The 17,323-nt window shown below is 38.6% G+C and overlaps 1 protein-coding gene across 1 annotated transcript in view; it reads right to left on the bottom strand.

The window, feature by feature from the left end:
- The window catches only part of PHACTR1 (phosphatase and actin regulator 1), a gene marked incomplete at its 5' end in the record, with an annotated part of 247,351 nt that overhangs the window by 1,673 nt on the left and 228,355 nt on the right, over positions 1 to 17,323 (bottom strand). The window contains 4 exons of the mRNA XM_081324401.1: positions 422 to 562; positions 6,148 to 6,209; positions 9,086 to 9,141; positions 15,918 to 16,074. Coding sequence (XP_081180527.1) covers positions 422 to 562; positions 6,148 to 6,209; positions 9,086 to 9,141; positions 15,918 to 16,074 — 416 coding nt within the window. The remainder of the gene's footprint in view (positions 1 to 421; positions 563 to 6,147; positions 6,210 to 9,085; positions 9,142 to 15,917; positions 16,075 to 17,323) is intronic.

Genomic DNA, 17,323 nt, shown 5'->3' with positions numbered 1-17,323 from the left:
GTGGTAACCAAGGTCATTGGTTGCTCTGGGGACTGCAGGCTGGGTGTTTCGTGAAAAGCCTGCCAAGAAGTTGTATTGGGGAATGTAGTAGCTTGCATAGTTTTAGGGGTGGGATTTCTTAACTTTGTATTGGGGATTGTTACGTGTCTATTCAGACTTGGTTTCACTTTTGACGTGCCAATACTTTGTATTAATAAACATGTTCTTTGAGGAACTTGCAAGCCTCGGAATTCTGTTTTATTTGTCTCTATCTGTCAGAACCATTACAGTCTCCTTATGAACTTGCAGCTGGCAAGGATGGTGCTGTAGTCACTGCTACAGAAAATAAATGTAACTACATCCTCTGGTTACTGGTCCCCTCCAAAAATACCTTAGATGTTTCTTCAGCCTCCTGGCTGTCTCTGAGGCTTGTCTTACTTACCTTGTCAGCAGCTGTTAGCCTTGTCCATGGTTTATCTGCCCGTCTGTCGTAGTCCTGAGCATCGGCCACTTCTACGTAATCACTAAAACGGATGAGAATCTTCCTCTCTCTCAACTCTTCCACTGTAGGCCTTTGACTTAGCTGTAGGAAGAGCAAAATAGGAAGAGAACCCCCAAAATGTCATTCTTTCCAAAAGCCAGTTCCAAATGTCTGAAACAAAAGAGCTTAAAAGGAAAGGCTGCTTTATTTTCAATTTCATTTTACAGGGGGTCCTTGACTTACGACCATTATTGAGCCGAAAATTTCCATTGCTAAGGGAAATAGCTGCTAAGTGAGTTGGGCCTCATTTTAGCACAGTCGTTAAAAGTGAGTCACTGCTGTTGTTAAGTAAATGATGCAGTTGTTAAGTGAATCTGGCTTGCCACTGACTTTGCTTGTCAGAAGCCAGGTGGGAAGGTTTCTCATGGTGGTGATCATGTGACCCCAGAACAATGCAATGCAACTGTCATAAATACATGCCAGTTGCCAAGTTTCTGAATTTAGATCACGTGACCAGAGGCATGCTACAATAGTCATAAATGTAAAATCAGTCATAGGTCATTTTTTTCAGTACTGTTGTAACTTCGAATAGTCACTATATGAATGGATGTAAGTTGAGGACTGCCTCTGTTGCCTAGGAACTATTATTTGCTGTTTGAATATTAGACAAAAACTTATATCATGCAAGGTGGGATCAAGAAGACACAACCTCAAATAAGCGGGTGTGAGCCCCAGGATCACATGTAGTCAATAGCCTGATTTAAAAACTCTTGTAAAATAATCTACGTTTCTACTCCTTTTCTGAGTAAAACTGCCCTCCGCATTTCTTTCTTCTTCTCTTTTAGACTTATCCAGATTCTTTTCCTCTTCTTCTTCACTGTTTCTCCCTGTTTCTCCAACAGACTATCAAAAGAGGCAGGTCCTTTCAGCTGGAATATTTTTTTGTGTTATCAATCCAAAAGCTATTCATCTTTATTTTTTACTCTGGTGATGAAAACACAATACGGATTGGAAAACTTGGAACAATTCCAAATCAAAGACAATCCAGACCTTCTGCTGGTCTGCAAGGGATGGTGTTGGAAGAAAAAAACAAACAATGGTAAATATGTAGTACAGTATCTCCATGGTCACTGTAACACGGCAGTTAAAACTTGTGTGCAGAAGCCCTTTTGATTGGTTCAGTTAAGGGACTCAGGTTTTAAACAGCCATTAGAGATGCCCTTCTGAACGTGGAAAGGGACAGTGAAGGAAAGTCAGAATAAAGAATGCAGGTGCCACATCTGGATATTGGAAGCTCCATGAACAACAGAGGAAATCTCTGGAGGAATGAACAAAGATGATTTGTTTCAAATGCTGTAATCAGAAACACTGATATTGAACACAGGTGCTAGGAGAATTATAAATGAGGTGAGACAGCCCTCCTATGGAAAATATAATGTCCCCACAGGCTGCAGGAAAACAGCCCAGGTCTGCAGTCTTATTTATTTATTAAATTTGTTCACCACGCATCTCACCACAAGTGAGTCTTATAACCAGACCATAAGTCTTACAACAATTCCAGTAATGTTAGGGACTAAAGTAAAATATACCAAGAGGTGGAATACACGCTGGGTTAGAGGTGAGGAATTAATAGAATAGAATAGAATAGAATAGAATAGAATAGAATAGAATAGAATAGAATAGAATAGAATAGAATAGAATAGAATAGAATAGAATAGAATAGAATAGAATAGAATAGCTTCATTGACCTAATGTGGTTGGACACAGAAGGAATTTGTCTCCAGTGCATAAGCTCTCAGTGTACATACGGAATGACTTCTGCCTCAAATGGATCTACTGCTACTACCGGTAGATGGAGCAGTCTGCTGACAAAATGCAGCTGTCTGGAATGCTGAAATGTATTGGGCTGACTGTGCGCTACTGTGAACTTCCAGCCTGATAATCCTTGAGCATAGCTGATGTAGAGAGTAAAGAGGATGACCTTGTTGGAGAAAGAGGAGATCCGTTGCCAAAGCAATAAGGAGAGAAACATTGCCTAAGTCCAAACAATGCAATGCAAAAAATGTTTCAGACCTCCCTAATTCATATTAGTATAAAAGGAGAGATGGTAAACTGTAATCAGACTTGCCAGATTCTCTTACTACACCCAATCTTAATAAAAGTAGTTTTAATCTTAATATAGAGTTGGTTTCATGGACTGATCTACACATTGGGGCTTTAGACTTTAGACAAGTAGATTTAGACCTACTTGTCATTCAGCAACTCAAGATCAGTAGGCTTAGTGAGAAAGTAGTTGTCCCAAAGGTACTTTTTCAAGAGGCAACTGGAATTCCTGTTGTTTTTTTAAGACTTTTCGTTTCTCATCCAAGAAGCTTCTTCCTTGGGACAACCATGACTTGGATGACTGGGAATTTCCATAGACATTGAGAAAGTAGTTGACATGCTATTCCTCCTCACTTGTTATAAAAAAGAGTTTGAAAAGAGTTTTCAAATAAAAATATTTTCCAGCTAGATCTCTCTAGAACATCTTGATAGAAGGATACATGGAAGAGAAGCACAGAAGTATGGACTGCTTATTGATATGCTAAGATCTCTCTCTCTCTCTCTCTCTCTTTCATTTTCTCTCTCTCTCTCTGTCTCACACAAACACAAACGCACACACACACACACACACACACACACACACACACTTGTTGACCCCAAGAAAATGTTGAGTTGTACACCCACAAAGAAAACCTGACCTTTTTTGGAAAACACACTAAAAAAACCCCTTTGTACTTCTACAAAGGATCAAAGTAAAAATCACATGAAAATTTGCTCTGGGTGGTAGACTTACTTGTTATAAAGGGATTTCCTTCTCATAGTGCTGAGTAACTTTGAAGTGTATGCATCAAAGTCTGCATTTTTATTATTGTTGTCACTATGGTAGCCACCAAATGATTATTTATTTTCCATCTGTTCCTAAGCTGAATAAATAAAACAACAATCCCCTGAAACCTCATTTTAAATATCAAGGATAGGACTATCAGCACAAATATGCAAAGCTAAATTTGATTTGTGCTATCTTTGTTCATGTTAAAATGCCATTCCTTTCCCACTTTCAACATACATAAAATTTGCTCTACAGCATCTCGTGTCACCCTTGCCTTTCTGTTAAATCAAGAGCCATGCAGATAGGTCGATATACCTGGCTTTACCAACGCTAAGCCTGTAACTGGCGCATCCTAGTACAAAATTGTACTGTCTGAATTATTGGCTGGCTGTTACATGTGAACACCAAGGAAGGCTGCTTTTCAAGTAAATATAAGCAGATATTTACTTCAAATGTTCCTATTACTTGACAAGCCAATATTCAATAAGGTCCTATTTCCTTATACTTCAGAGTAGACCCAAATATAAAATAACATTCATAGGGAAAATATTATGCATAGAAAGGTACATTAAGGGCAGTCAGTGTGCTATGGCCATATCTGTAGTGTTCTAACTTTCCGCTGGGTTGTATCTGCACAGTGCAGGAATCAGTCATCAGATAATTTAAAATACAGAAAACAAAACAAAACAACCACCCTCCATTCTGTTTATGTTAAGACATGATGGCAAGGGGTCAGATCTGGGCCTGGGTCTGAGAAGATCCTTATTCTGACAAAGGAATATATCTGGGATCCTTATTCTGACAAACTCCAAATTCTATTCCCTTTTCATAAGAAATACAGGTCAGCCAAATGTAACATCTATGTCTGTATTGTCACCTAATCTTTCTATCCTCTGGCTAATCACACCACTCTCAAGATCCCTTTATTTATAACATTCCCTGCTGACTTGAATCAATATGAGGAAGAAAATTTGCTGGCCTTCAATTGATTTCTTTCTATTGCTTGGTTTTCTAAATAGGAGGGAAGAGAGCTGTTGTCGTGGTACAGGCTGGTTACAGAGGTAAATGCAAAGGTTAAACTTGATGGCTTTCACAGACTAGTGTTTAAATAAAAATGATTATCATATATATCATATATATTTTCTCATTTTTTTTTAAAAAGAAAACTATCTAAGAAGTATATTCTTTTGTTTGGTAAAAGATTTGGAATAGCCAGCTTAGCATCTCTGTCCAGATTGGTGAATGGCTAATTTAATATTACAATTAACCAAGCCAGTATTGGTTTTAAAAAAATATCAAACATTATGGCTTCATTTTTAATTTTCCTTTGCCTTCTTCTAAACAGAAGAGTGAAACTGAATATTTTGTTCTTGATATTTTGACACACCGTGCGCATTCATTCAATGCAATTCATGAAAGTCACCCAGTGTTGGGATAAATTTTTCCCTGTCTGGACCCTTGAGAAGTGCAATAAAGAACAGTCAATTGACTCTACCTAAACCTCAGTTATAAAGTTGTTTATACAATAAACACTTTTTTATAATGTATTCATAGCACACTTGGTATGAATCATACAAAACAATAAAGAGAAGCGAGACTGTTCCTGAACAAAGGGTATATCTGGATTATCTTTTCATCCCTTTTGAGTTTGGGTGCCAGACATATTCATTGAGCAATCATTCATTATTAATTTAATTCCACCCATTTGGGGTGGAATTTTACTGGAGATTTAGGTTGTATCTTGGATTAGTCACTGTCCAACCAATGAGTCTATGTTTAAAAGACATGATGCCTTTTGAAGAAGATCGCTCGGAATACCATATCCCAGAATATCTTCAACCAGAGCTGAGATCTGGTTAGTATAATCCAGGGAAAAGATGCATCTGCTTTAAAGAGTTGAAGACAGGAACTTTCTCACATTCTTATCCCTATCTAATAGGAAGTGCCTTTTTAGAATGACCTGCGAAGTGCTGCAAAACCTTATTTATAATTCCAGTTAAAACTGCACACATATGCATGACTATGAGTTAAGCTTGTAATTTGTATCTTTTTCATATATCAAAAGGTTTTCTGTTCTGTTCTTTTTTCACTAATGATACGGGTATGTATGTGTATATGTGTGTATGCTTGTGTGTGTGTTCCAAAAATGAATAATCTTCTCAAATGATTTATTTCCATTCAATTCAAATGTCTCAAATAATCAGACTTCCTTTCCTTACACACTTACTACAGTTTACAGTTTACTACATGATCAGCAATATACAGAAGAATTCAATAAAAGAATTCAATAAAAACAAAATTAGGCTAATATTGAGTGCTTTTATTTTCAAAAAAACATTCGCTAGCTGGTTTTTACTATCTAAGAAATAGCAAAGATTGTGTGTTATCCTGGAATTTAAGCACATGTACTGTATTCCTATTAAAAGGGGACACACCATTGCATGAACTTATTAAAACAAAAACTAAGAGAGGATTTTATTTGTGTAAATTGATCTACCAAGCCCAGTATGTAATTTGCAACATCTCGAGTGTTTGAAAACCTTTCTTCAATTTTTTGCAGCTCCAAGCAGTTTATTGAATTCCTCATGGCTTTGTGCATACATGTCTGCATCCTCTGCTGGTTTCTCTATCTACATTTAGGACTTCAAAGCTGTATCAAGAGAAAATGCTTCAAGTATGCCTTCTAAGGAATAAAGTGTTTGGAAAATATGCTTTTCAGGAAACAAACACATCAAAGCTGAATATGGTAAAGAACTTCACATCTGCTTCAAAGCTTCAAGGTTTCCACGAAGGACAAAACAAAGGAATTTCTTACCTTGCGGGTTAATCTTCTCTTGATTTCTCGTTTTTCTTCCTGTTCCTCTTGCTCATTTCGTGCTAGAAAAGATTGACAAAATTCTAAATTTGCATGCATTTTAAAAAAATGGCAAGGGGTGATCAGTGCTCCTTGCTCATTTGGATATAAATTTCTGTATGTCTTAAACCCAAATTCTTTATTCTCTAATTAGGAGCCACCCAGAGTTGGTTATAAGATGGACGGCTATATAAATGATTTAAATAAATAAATAGATATATGTTACCATGCATTTGATTTATTAATATGACTTTATGACAGCAATCATGCCAAGATATCAACAATCTTTGCACTTCAAGATTTATCAGCTACAGATAAAAGTATAGAATAATCATGACAATAGGGAAGAGTTTCTAGAATGTTTCTGGAATTTTTAGAATCTCTAGAAAGATATTCCAGGCCCTATACAAAAAGATAACGCAGCTCCCATGCATATCTCAGGAATTTCAACTTTCCAAGAAAGGTGTTTCAACATACTATTTCATTTACAATATTTCTTCGATCCATTGTGACAACATTTTATTATACGCAGTTACACGTATCACTTAGGTGGTTAAGTGATTGTACATTGTTGTAGCCAAATACTCATTGAAAGATTGCTGCAGGCTTGTTTTGTTATGGAAAGAGCCACAAAAAGCTTCAAAAAGGAGCTGCATAGAATCACCAACTAGTCCCAAAGGTGCTTTTTCCAAAATACAACTGGACTTTCTTACTTTTTTCCGCTCTTGAAAATATTTTGCTTCTCACCCAAGAAGGCTTTTCAGTTTTGAACTGAAGAAGCTTCTTAGATGGAAAGCGAAATCTTTTGAAGGGAAAAAAGAAATCCAGTTGCCTTTTGGAAAAACACCTTTGGGACAACCATGACCTGGATGACTGAGAATCTCCACAGACAACTGCGAACTAGAGTCATATATGTGAGAAGGGTGGTTATATAAATTGAAATAATAATAATAAAGATATTAAGAATTGTGACTAGCTGTCACATCTAAAGATGCATCTTTGCTCCCACTGTTTGTAATCTCTATTACAATTTTTTCTTAGGTTTGAAATTTGCCTCAAGATGACTATTTTTATTTATTTAATTCAGTTTGTATACTGCCTAATTCCAACTGACTCTACAAAGAGTGACATAAAAAAACAGTACAAAACCCCCAAAACAAGATGGTTCTGGGCACAATGAACATTGAGAAAGCAAAAATAATGGACACATCCAGCAAGGGACCCCAGTAATCAAGATCTGGGAGAACAGCCAGATCTTCCAGGCTTTTGAGGAGATCTCATTCCACAAGCAGGCTCTGTGACAGAGAAGTCACGCTTCCTGGATCCTGATAGATGACACTGTTTAATTGAAGAGACCTGGAGCACTCCGACTCTGCCGGCCCATCCTGGCCAGGCAGAAACCATGGGAGAGAGACAGGCAGTCAAGCAACTGACTCTACATCATGTAGGGCTTTAGAGGTAATGATGAGTACCTTGATTTTCACCCAGAAGTGCTACAGCTTGCAGAGCAGAGGTGTCACACAGATACACTGAGGCATTGCCCATCACTGCTCATGTCTCTGTGTTATGGACCAGCTGAAGCTTTTGAGTGGTTTTCAAGGCCGGCCCCACAGAGAACACTTTGCAGTAGTGAAGCCTTGAGGTGACAAAGGCATGTGTGTTTATCTGAAGGGCCTCCTGATTCCAACTTGTGATTATCAAAAGAGCATTTACAAGCCTGATTGATCACAGTGGAGTGAAAGCAGATATACAGCTGGCTTGCTTCTCAAAAGCATGCATGCTGGGACACATTCTTACTAGCATTCAGTTATTAATTGCATGAAAATACTAGTCATTTCACTGGAATTTATGTTCACGTTGCTTTGCTTAAGATTCATGTCCTACTACAGCACGAGGGGTTTAATTAAACTATTTTCTCTATTTAATTATTTATGGCTGAGTGTCTTAAACTATTTTCAAGTCAAATATATTTGTACCAGTATGATTTTTGCTGAGGATGAGATATCATTAATTACAACAAAAACTATAGTATGGGGGTGAAAGCTTTTCTGTTAAAAAAAATGTGGCATGGAAATGTAGTTATATATTTCTGTAAGAATGACTTGCATACTGTTCTTAGATATTTGGCCAAGGCTGTACATCTTTATCTAGGATTAGCTCATGTGCATTTTACTGGATCTTTTTTCAACAGGCATAGATTAGGCTATCTATACACAGTAATCTATACACAGTATTGTAGATGCAAACACACTGAGGTTAGTGGGGAATGTTTCTGAATAAATCTGTATAGGATATTTTGGTAAAAGAAATAGAGGAAATGGCGGTCCTTTATTTGAATATTCTGGGCTGACCTTACTTTGCTCTCATTTCAACTTTAAGTTAAACCACCAAAACATAAATATGTCTTTACAAGCTATCACTTTTTGGATAATAACAAAAGGGCAAGAGTATAGTGTAAGCCTGGCTCAGGCAGGTAAGAATGGAATCTCCATCTTGGATGGGTCCTGTAGAGCAGTGGGTTCCCAACTTTTTCTTCATGGACCCCCCTTTAAATACTTTTGTGGCCACGCACCGTGGCCACGGACCCTCAAGACTTAACTCATGATTTAAATCATAACATTTCTTCAAGCCTTCGTGGATACCCTGTGAAGACATCACGGCCCTCTAGGGGTCCGCGGACCACAGGTTGAGAAGTACTGCCCTAGAGGCTACAGCAATGTTTCTCGACCTTGGAAACTTTAAATATGTGTGGGCTCCCATTTCCAGAATTCCCCAGCCAGCATTCTGGGAGTTGAAGTCCACACCTCTTAAAGACGGCAAGGTTGAGAAATACTGCCCTGGGGCATACTTACACTCTATGATTTTTCCTTGATTTAAATTTAAGTTTGAAGCTACTTACGTTTGAGAATATTCCTCTGCTCTAATTCTTCAGCAGTCGGTCTCTGGCTCAGCCGCCTGTAGAAAAAGCCCAATTTCAATTTTTTCACCATATCAGGACCTCCAGCCTTTGAATATTTGCCAGAGTCACTCTTCAACAGATAATGGGAGAGCTCAGGAAATGACAATGTTCAGATACGGATATTACTGAGCAAAACATAACACTTGTATTTTCCTTTATTGCCAACCAAGGGGAAACTGAGCGTGTTGTGTCATATTAGGCATTACCCCTTCAGGCTAACCAGTGGAGAGTTAAATGTGGTAGATTTCTTTTACATAATTTCCTTCCTTCTTTGTTAGCTTCCTGACTGTCATGAGTGTGACATCAGTTCTGTGGTGTTTTTTTTGTTGTTGTATGACCCTCCAAACTGTGTAGAGATCAAAGCAATCTAGAAAAACTACCAGGCATGGTAACTATGCTCAGATCAGGATTTTTTCTTTGTTCCTCAGATCGAGCTTTCCATCTAAAAACCTATCTTCAGATTCTGGAATAAAACCTGGAGGAAGATAGAAGGTGAAATGAGATGATCTCCAGCCAATATGAAGGGCATCAGATTATGGGTGGCTGCCTTAAAGTAAACACAAGCTTTCTGCTGCGAGCAGTTGTGATCACCTTGTGCAAGGATTTCAACATGGCCTTTTCAATCTATTAAATAAAAATCAAATTTTAAAAATTGAACAAGTCTTCTTAATAACTGGGAGTATATTGTGAATGAAAATGTATCTCATCTGATTGTTCTTGTTTCCTAGCTCAAAAATATGAGGAACCAGTGTGGTATAGTGGTTAAGTTGCTGACTAGAAATTGGGAAAATCCAAGTTCAAGTCCACCCTTAGCTATGGTGACTTTAGGTGATGCCTCTTTCTCAATCCAATCCAATCAATTCAATTTAATTATTTAAAATAATGTCAGGTGATGCCTCTTTCTCAATCCAACAATCCAATTTAATTATTTAAAATAATTTAAAAGATTATTTTAATTTTTGTCAGTCACCTTTTATTTTGTCCCTCCTTTGGCATATTTTCTTTAATGATCCTATTTGACTATTTCTTCGATATTAGTGTAACTCTTGACCTGTGACAAGCTGGCAAGATGCGACTTGGCTGCAGCCAGTTGGCTGCAGTGAGATGACCATGGCAAATTGGTCATGGCAAGTTTGCTGTGGTGAGTTGTCATAGACCCCTCACAGGTGTGTTGCCTATTGGAGGAAAACATGCTCAGGATACCACCTTGAGCTTCTGGTGGAAAAGGGAGGGATATAAATCTAACAAATAAACATAACAAATCACCAGCCAGCCTTCTGACAATGGAAAAAGGGAGCAGTTCACTGTAGACAAGTAGTTGAAAAAGATCCCATATTCCTACAAGATCCCAAGAGGTATTATTGCACCGGACCAGTGACCAATTCCTCTGCATCGTTTTTCACTCTCCCGGCTGCATTTGCACTAAACTTTTAACCAGGTTATTGACTGAACTTATTTTCTGAATTTGCACAGTAAAGGGCTGTCCTAGATTTACAACCATTCATTTAGTGATCATTCAAAATTTCAGTGGCACTGAGAAAAGTGACCTATAACCAGTCTTCGCACTTTACAACTGTTGCAGGACAGTTGTAAAGTGTCACATGATTTGAGTGCCTGGCAACTGGCATGCATTTACAACAGATGTAATTTCTTGAGGTCATGTGGTTGCTATTGATGACCTTCCCAGCTGGCCTCTGGCCAGCAAAGTCAATGGGGGAAGTTGGATTTGCTTAACAACTGCATTATTCTCTTAACAACAATGATTTGCTTAACAACCATGGCAAAAAATGGCCATAAAACTGCCTTGTTTAGCAATGAAAATTCTGGTCTCAACTGTGGTGATAAGTCAATGCATTAATTTAGGGGTCCCCAACCCCTGGTCCGTTTGCATCACAGGTAAATAAAATAAAACACAAAAACAAAACAATAAATTAACAATAACAACAAATGCCAAAGTTAAAAAATTAACAGGTTTCCCCTATTGTGCAAATGCAGATACAAACTCTTTCTTCAACTATATAGAGTGAACACTACTGCAGCATTCTTTTTATACATCTTTTTCCTTTTCCTTAAACCAGAACTCAGTACTCTACAATACTCCCACAAGACACACGTTTAACAACTATTAGGTAACTGTTGTGTGTTAAGTTCACGCCTCACTCATTTTAATAAATTCATCCCAGGCTTGGCAATTTGTCAGAGATTGCAATATTGCTATGTCGTCCAATGTGCTTGCATCATCGACATCTTTACTGGGTGACACAGTGGCTCAGTGGTTAAGATGCTGGGCTTGTCGGCAATGGAAAGCTGGCAGCCCAGGTTCAAGACTCGAGTGCCAAGCAACAGGGTGAGCTGCCGTCATCGCCCCAACTCCTGCCAAACTAGCAGTTTGAAAGCATGTCAATGTAGGTAGATAAAATAGATACCACTTTGGTGGGAAGGTAACAGCACTCTGTGACATCATGCTGACCCCATCACCGCGGAAATGTCTTCGGACAGTGCTGGCTCAATGGAGATTGAAATGGAGATGAGCACCCGTCCCTATGGTCGGCAATGACTAGCGGACTAAAATCCACAGGGACTCCTTTACCTTTTTTTTTAAAATATCTCTACTAATGCTTCCTTCTGAGCTTAAAGCAATAGGAAACATTCTTCAAAAACATCTAGATCAGTTTTCTTATGAAAATGGAGAGTCCTAGTGGAAAGCAGGTGGGTACGATTATTGTCCAAGGAGTCTTATGTTCAAAATGTTGTTGTTCCTGCTGGAATGAATGTAGTTAATTTAACCTGATGGCTGTTCTAAGACTTTGGGGACTTTCTTTAGAATGTTGCATTTCTAATGAAAAATTATTAAAACTGTCAACTGCGGTAACACTTCACATTTCAACCTTTCTCAGGAGGCTATAATTTTTTTAGGTTTTTCTTGATTCTGCTAAGAAATCTACTGAGTGTTTTATCTTCTGATTTCTTTCCCTGGCCCAGATAGTTTAGTATGCCAACTCTAAGTCTCTATAAAAAAAAACCTTTGAATGAGTGATTGCAAAATATTCAAGAAGAGTCTGAGATTCTCTTGAAGCAAGAAGCGTAAACTTTGAGGAATAAGAATGCAAAAGAAGGAGGAATATGAAAAAACAAAACAAAATCCTCTCACTTTGGACAGGCAATTTCCAGTAACCGGTCCCTGGTGCCCAAAAGGTTGGGGACCTCTGCCTTATGTCAGCTGAGAATCTTGTAGCAGGATTGTTATGTATGCTTTCAATGTCTGAGCACATTGTTGTTGTTTTAAATCCCACAGCCAAAGGTAAAATAAGGAAGTGACGTGACAACGGAAAGGCTTGAAAGTGAAACTGGAAATACAACATGAGCGTTTCCTTCTTAGTTTTAAAGATTAACTCTCAAAGAGAACGAGAAAAGTTCTTTGCATGCTTTATGGGACACAATCCTAAGAATTAAATGAAATAACTAAACAGGATGAATTAGTTGTTTTTTTTCTTTGGCTGGATTTGACCTATGAAGGAAGTGAGAGAAATTTGATCAGTCTGCATTTTAATACAAAGTTTTTGATGCAGTAGCTGAAGCTCAAATAACTTTTACATTCACTCATAATCAGTGCTTTTTTTGTAAAAGAAAAAAGTGCCGGAACTCACACGTGTCATACAACCCGCCTTGCCTACCCTACAAGGTTCCATCCAAAAAAGGTGCCGGGACTCCGTTCTGAGCGTTCTATGAGAAAAAAAAGCCCTGCTCATAATTGATTTTTGTTTCAATGTACTCATATTAATAATGTATAAAATCCATTAGGGAAAAACTGCTTGCAAAATATGTATATTAGGGATGATGTAAAATATACACATTTTCTTACATGGACTTTATTTGCGTCAGCTTTAATACTAATGGACTCGTTATTCCAAAATGGGAGGCTGAAAAAAAGCTTTCTCTGGGCACCCTCCTAATTTATTATTAGTGAAGCAAAACAAAAGAGCAGCTTCTCTAAAATACTTGAGAATTGTAACTAAATAAATACCCAGATACAAGTAATATTTGACTTATGACTGTAATGGAGCCTGCCCATTATGGTATTAAGTTGTAATGCTCATGAATGGATCCTCAAGGGACCAACTCTACTTTATAACCATTTTGTGGTAGTTGTTAAATGAATCACTATGGACCCATGATATTTGAACGAATGCGGTGGTCATTTAATGAACTTATTGTTTGCTATGGAGCATTTTTGCCAAAACCCAGAAGTAAATACCCATTTTTGCCAAAAATGTCATAAATCTCAGTTATGTGATCAGGGGACGCTGGAAAGGTCCATAAACGCAGTGTCGTTAGTGCATGGGAGGGGATTTGTGAGAACGTCACTATCGGATCATAAATATTTTTTGAGGGGATACAAATAGCAATAGCAATAGCACTTAGACTTATATACCACTTCGCAGTGCTTTACAGCCCTCTCTAAGAGGTTTACAGAGTCAGCATATTGCCCCCAATGATCTGGGTCCTCATTTTACTGACCTTGGAAGGATGGAAGGCTGAGTCAACCTTGAGCTAGTCAGGATCGAACTCCTGAAGAGTGCAGTGAGTTACCCTGCAGTACTGCATTCTAACCACTGCGCCACCATGCTCTAATAGTCACTGAATGACCAGTCATAAGTCAAGAACAAATTAAGGCTTTTAATGATCTGGGGTGGTCGTGGTCATTTTTCAATCTTTTGCAATGTGGAGGAAACAAACAAAGGCTTGTTCTGATGGGTCTGTAATATAGGTAATGTAATTCTGCATTTGGCAGTAGTGGTGGGGGACAATTTTGTGCCTGCGTGTAAAACATCCTCATAGTCAAGGTGAGCAATCTCCTCCACTATGACTCACAGATTTGCAATATAAAGATCCAAGTCTTCTAAAAGCTGCACTAGTTAAATTTCTAAGACAGGGGTCTTCAAACTTGGCCCTTTTATGACTTGTGGACTTCAACACCCAGAATTCCTCAGCCAGCGTGCCTGGCTGAGGAATTCTGGGATTTGAAGTCCACAAGTCATAAAAGGGCCAAGTTTGAAGATCCCTGTTCTAAGAGAGTTGCTCTGAGCCTCTGAATGCACTTCAGATCTCCTTCTGAATTTGGAAGACAGGCTGTCCCCCTTAGAGACCCAAATGAGATTTTAAATCCTGGCCAAAACTGATTTCTAAAGATGACTCTTTAACTTCCTTGATTCTGCTAGAGGGCTTCTTATTATCATGGAAGAAAAAAAGGAATAGAACTGAAGCATATACCGCAAACTAGAGTTTATCTGCCTGATGCTTTATCTCATTGGGGAGCAGGAGAGCCAGTGTTGAAGCTGAGCTGAAAGAAAACATTTCTGATACTTCTCCAAAAATAAAAATAATCAGAGATCAGCCTCCTTCTCCAGTGGTGGTGGGTTTGTCTGGCTAACTATTCACCCCAGCTAGATAGCATCTCATGCCTAGATAGTGTTTTTTTGACCATGTTTAGCCCCCGTCCTCTATGAAAATGGAAGCAAGATACAGTACAGCAATATCCCAATTCAAGATCATTTCTGCCTTGCTTAGTGGAGGAATTTGAACCAATCATGTATACATCATTGTCTTGTCCTGTTACTGTACTCAGTTTAGCAAACTGACCTAACAAATCCCTTATTTCTAAGCCCCTTGATAGGTTCAGTTAGAAGAATTTTTTTTTTTATTTCCTGGCATCTGGAAAAGTGGAAAGTTCAATTCTGCAGTCACGGCAGACTGAAAGCACAAGGTGGTTTGTTAGCTATACAAAATGGTAGTAGTACACCTCGACATAACGACTACGATTGAGCCCCAAATTTCCATTGCTAAGTGAGACATTTTTTAAGTGACTTTTGCCCCATTTTACAACTTTTCTTGCCATGGTTGTTAAATGAATCACCACAGTGGTTAAGTTAGTAACATGGTTGTCAAGTAGACCCGGCTTCCTCTTTGATTTTGCTTGCCAGGAGGTCGCAAAATGTCATCTCACGATCCCAGGACACTGCAACCGTCCTAAAGATGAGAAAGCTGCCAAGGGTCTGAATTTTGCTCACCTAACCACAGGTATGCTGCAAGGGGCGTAAGTGTGAAACGTGATAAGTAACTTTTTTCAGTGCCATTGTAACTTCAGATGGTCACTAAATGAATGGCTACAAGTCGAGGACTGCCTGCATGCATGTGTAGGATACTATGGAAACGCCTTTTTAATTTATGTCTGCTGAGGATTGCATTTCTTTTTCCAATTTCTGAATGTTTTGATTACAGGTGGTCCTAGAATTACGACTGCAACCGAGCGCAAAATTTTTGTCGTTAAGTGAGACATTTGTTTCACTTAACAAATGTCTCACTTAACGACAAAAAATCACTTATTTTGCCTCATACTGCAACCTTTCTTGACACAGCTGTTAAGTGAAGCACTGCAGTGGTTAAGTTAGTAATGAGGTTGTTAAATGAATCTGGCTTCCTCACTGACTCTGCTTGTTAGAAGGCCGCAAAAGGTCATCACACGATCCCTGCAATGGTCATAAATATGAGAAAGCTGCCAAGGGTCTGAATTTTGCTTACCTGACGGTGAGGGATGCTTCAATGGTCGTAAGTGTGAAAAACGGTCACAAGTCGCTTTTTTCAGTGCTGTTGTAACTTTGAACGGTCACTAAAAGGACGGTTGTAAGTGGAGGACTACCTGTATTCGTAACATGGATTGGCCATACTCTGTTTCACGGTTGTTGTTGCTGGGAAGGTGGACAACTCTTCCTACCTTGTCAGTTTGGTGCCGATCTGCTGCCTGAGCTCCAGCCGCTCCTCGTCGGTCTGCACAGGGAGGATGTTCTTCTCCTCCAGTTCACGCTTGGATGGCCTGTTGCTCAACTTGATAGCTAAAGAATCTTTCCTGCAAACTTTCATTGCCAGGGAACCTTGAGTAGAAAGAATCACCTTCAGTTTAACCAAGGCCGGACAGCCATTTTCTTTTCTTTTCTTTAAAATAAAATAAAATTAGTCTGCTTTTAAGACCTCTGTTACCCTTGGGGAAACTTTGAATATCGAATGAGAGGGCCCATTTCAAAAGTGTCTCCTCTCATTTGGTGTGCTCTTTTATGAAGGTGAATGCCCCCCCCGAAACTAAATACAATGTTATCTCAACCCTCAATCCACGATTGCAAAGTGGATTATTTTGTACGGGAGACAAAAGTTGTGGCTTCAAGGTTCCAATCTCAGCTAGCAAAGCAACTCTTGGTCAGGCCCAGGACTTTTTACTGTTGCCATCTTGAGGGCAGGAAAGAGCAGCGGACCTAATAGGCCACTGAAAGCAAAACAACCATAATTGGGATGAAGGATTGTGGGAAAGGAAAACGGGGTTAATGCTCCCCTCTCTGCCTCAGGATCCTAAATTCAAGGAAGTGCTACTCCCTTCCCTGCAAAGTGAAAGAATGCTGCAATGGCAGAAAAGCACAATATGTAATAATAACAATATTTTTTTAGCCTTTGGAATTCTTAACTGAATTCTACTTTTACCTTGTACATTTTAACTTTTATCTTAACTCTCTTTTTAATCTCTCCTTTTATTTATGTGTTTGTATTTTTTATTATGCTGTCCAGATTCATTTCGGTAACATGGGCGGTGTAGATATTGAATAAATAAAAAACAAACAACAATAAATAAAAATTGGTAGTCCTCAACCTAGACACGAAGAAGCGGTAGCACCCATTTCTTCCTTTATTAAATCTTACCTCTTGCCAAACTGATCACATTTGTCAAGAACAGTATTAACGACTCCAACCCTAGATATTTTTCCTTACTTCTGCAAGGCACCATATTTCTATGACATGAAACTTGAGCAATTGCTGCTTCATTGGATATTGTTCAACACCCGATTTTTAAATTTTTCTTAATTTTTTTTGTGGCAATGAGATAAGATTTTGTTGCTGCATCCTGTATTTGCAGCTAGGGAAACAAGGAGACAAGGCAACAATGGAGACAGAAAGGATTGGATTGTATCCTCCAATTCCACTGCATTGTAAACCCAGTATACATATGCTGTATATAGTATGTTAGGCAGTGCTTTTTTTGTAAAAGAAAAAGGTGCCAGAACTCACACATGTCATACAACCTGCCTTGCCTACCCTATAAGGTTCCATCCTAAAAATGTGCCGGAACTCCGTTCT

Source organism: Vipera berus (assembly GCF_964194415.1).
Source record: "Vipera berus genome assembly, chromosome: 3".
NCBI classification, from domain to species: Eukaryota; Metazoa; Chordata; class Lepidosauria; order Squamata; family Viperidae; genus Vipera; species Vipera berus.
The sequence above is the reverse complement of the archived record's forward strand: the minus strand, read 5'-3'. Positions and strand labels throughout refer to the sequence as shown.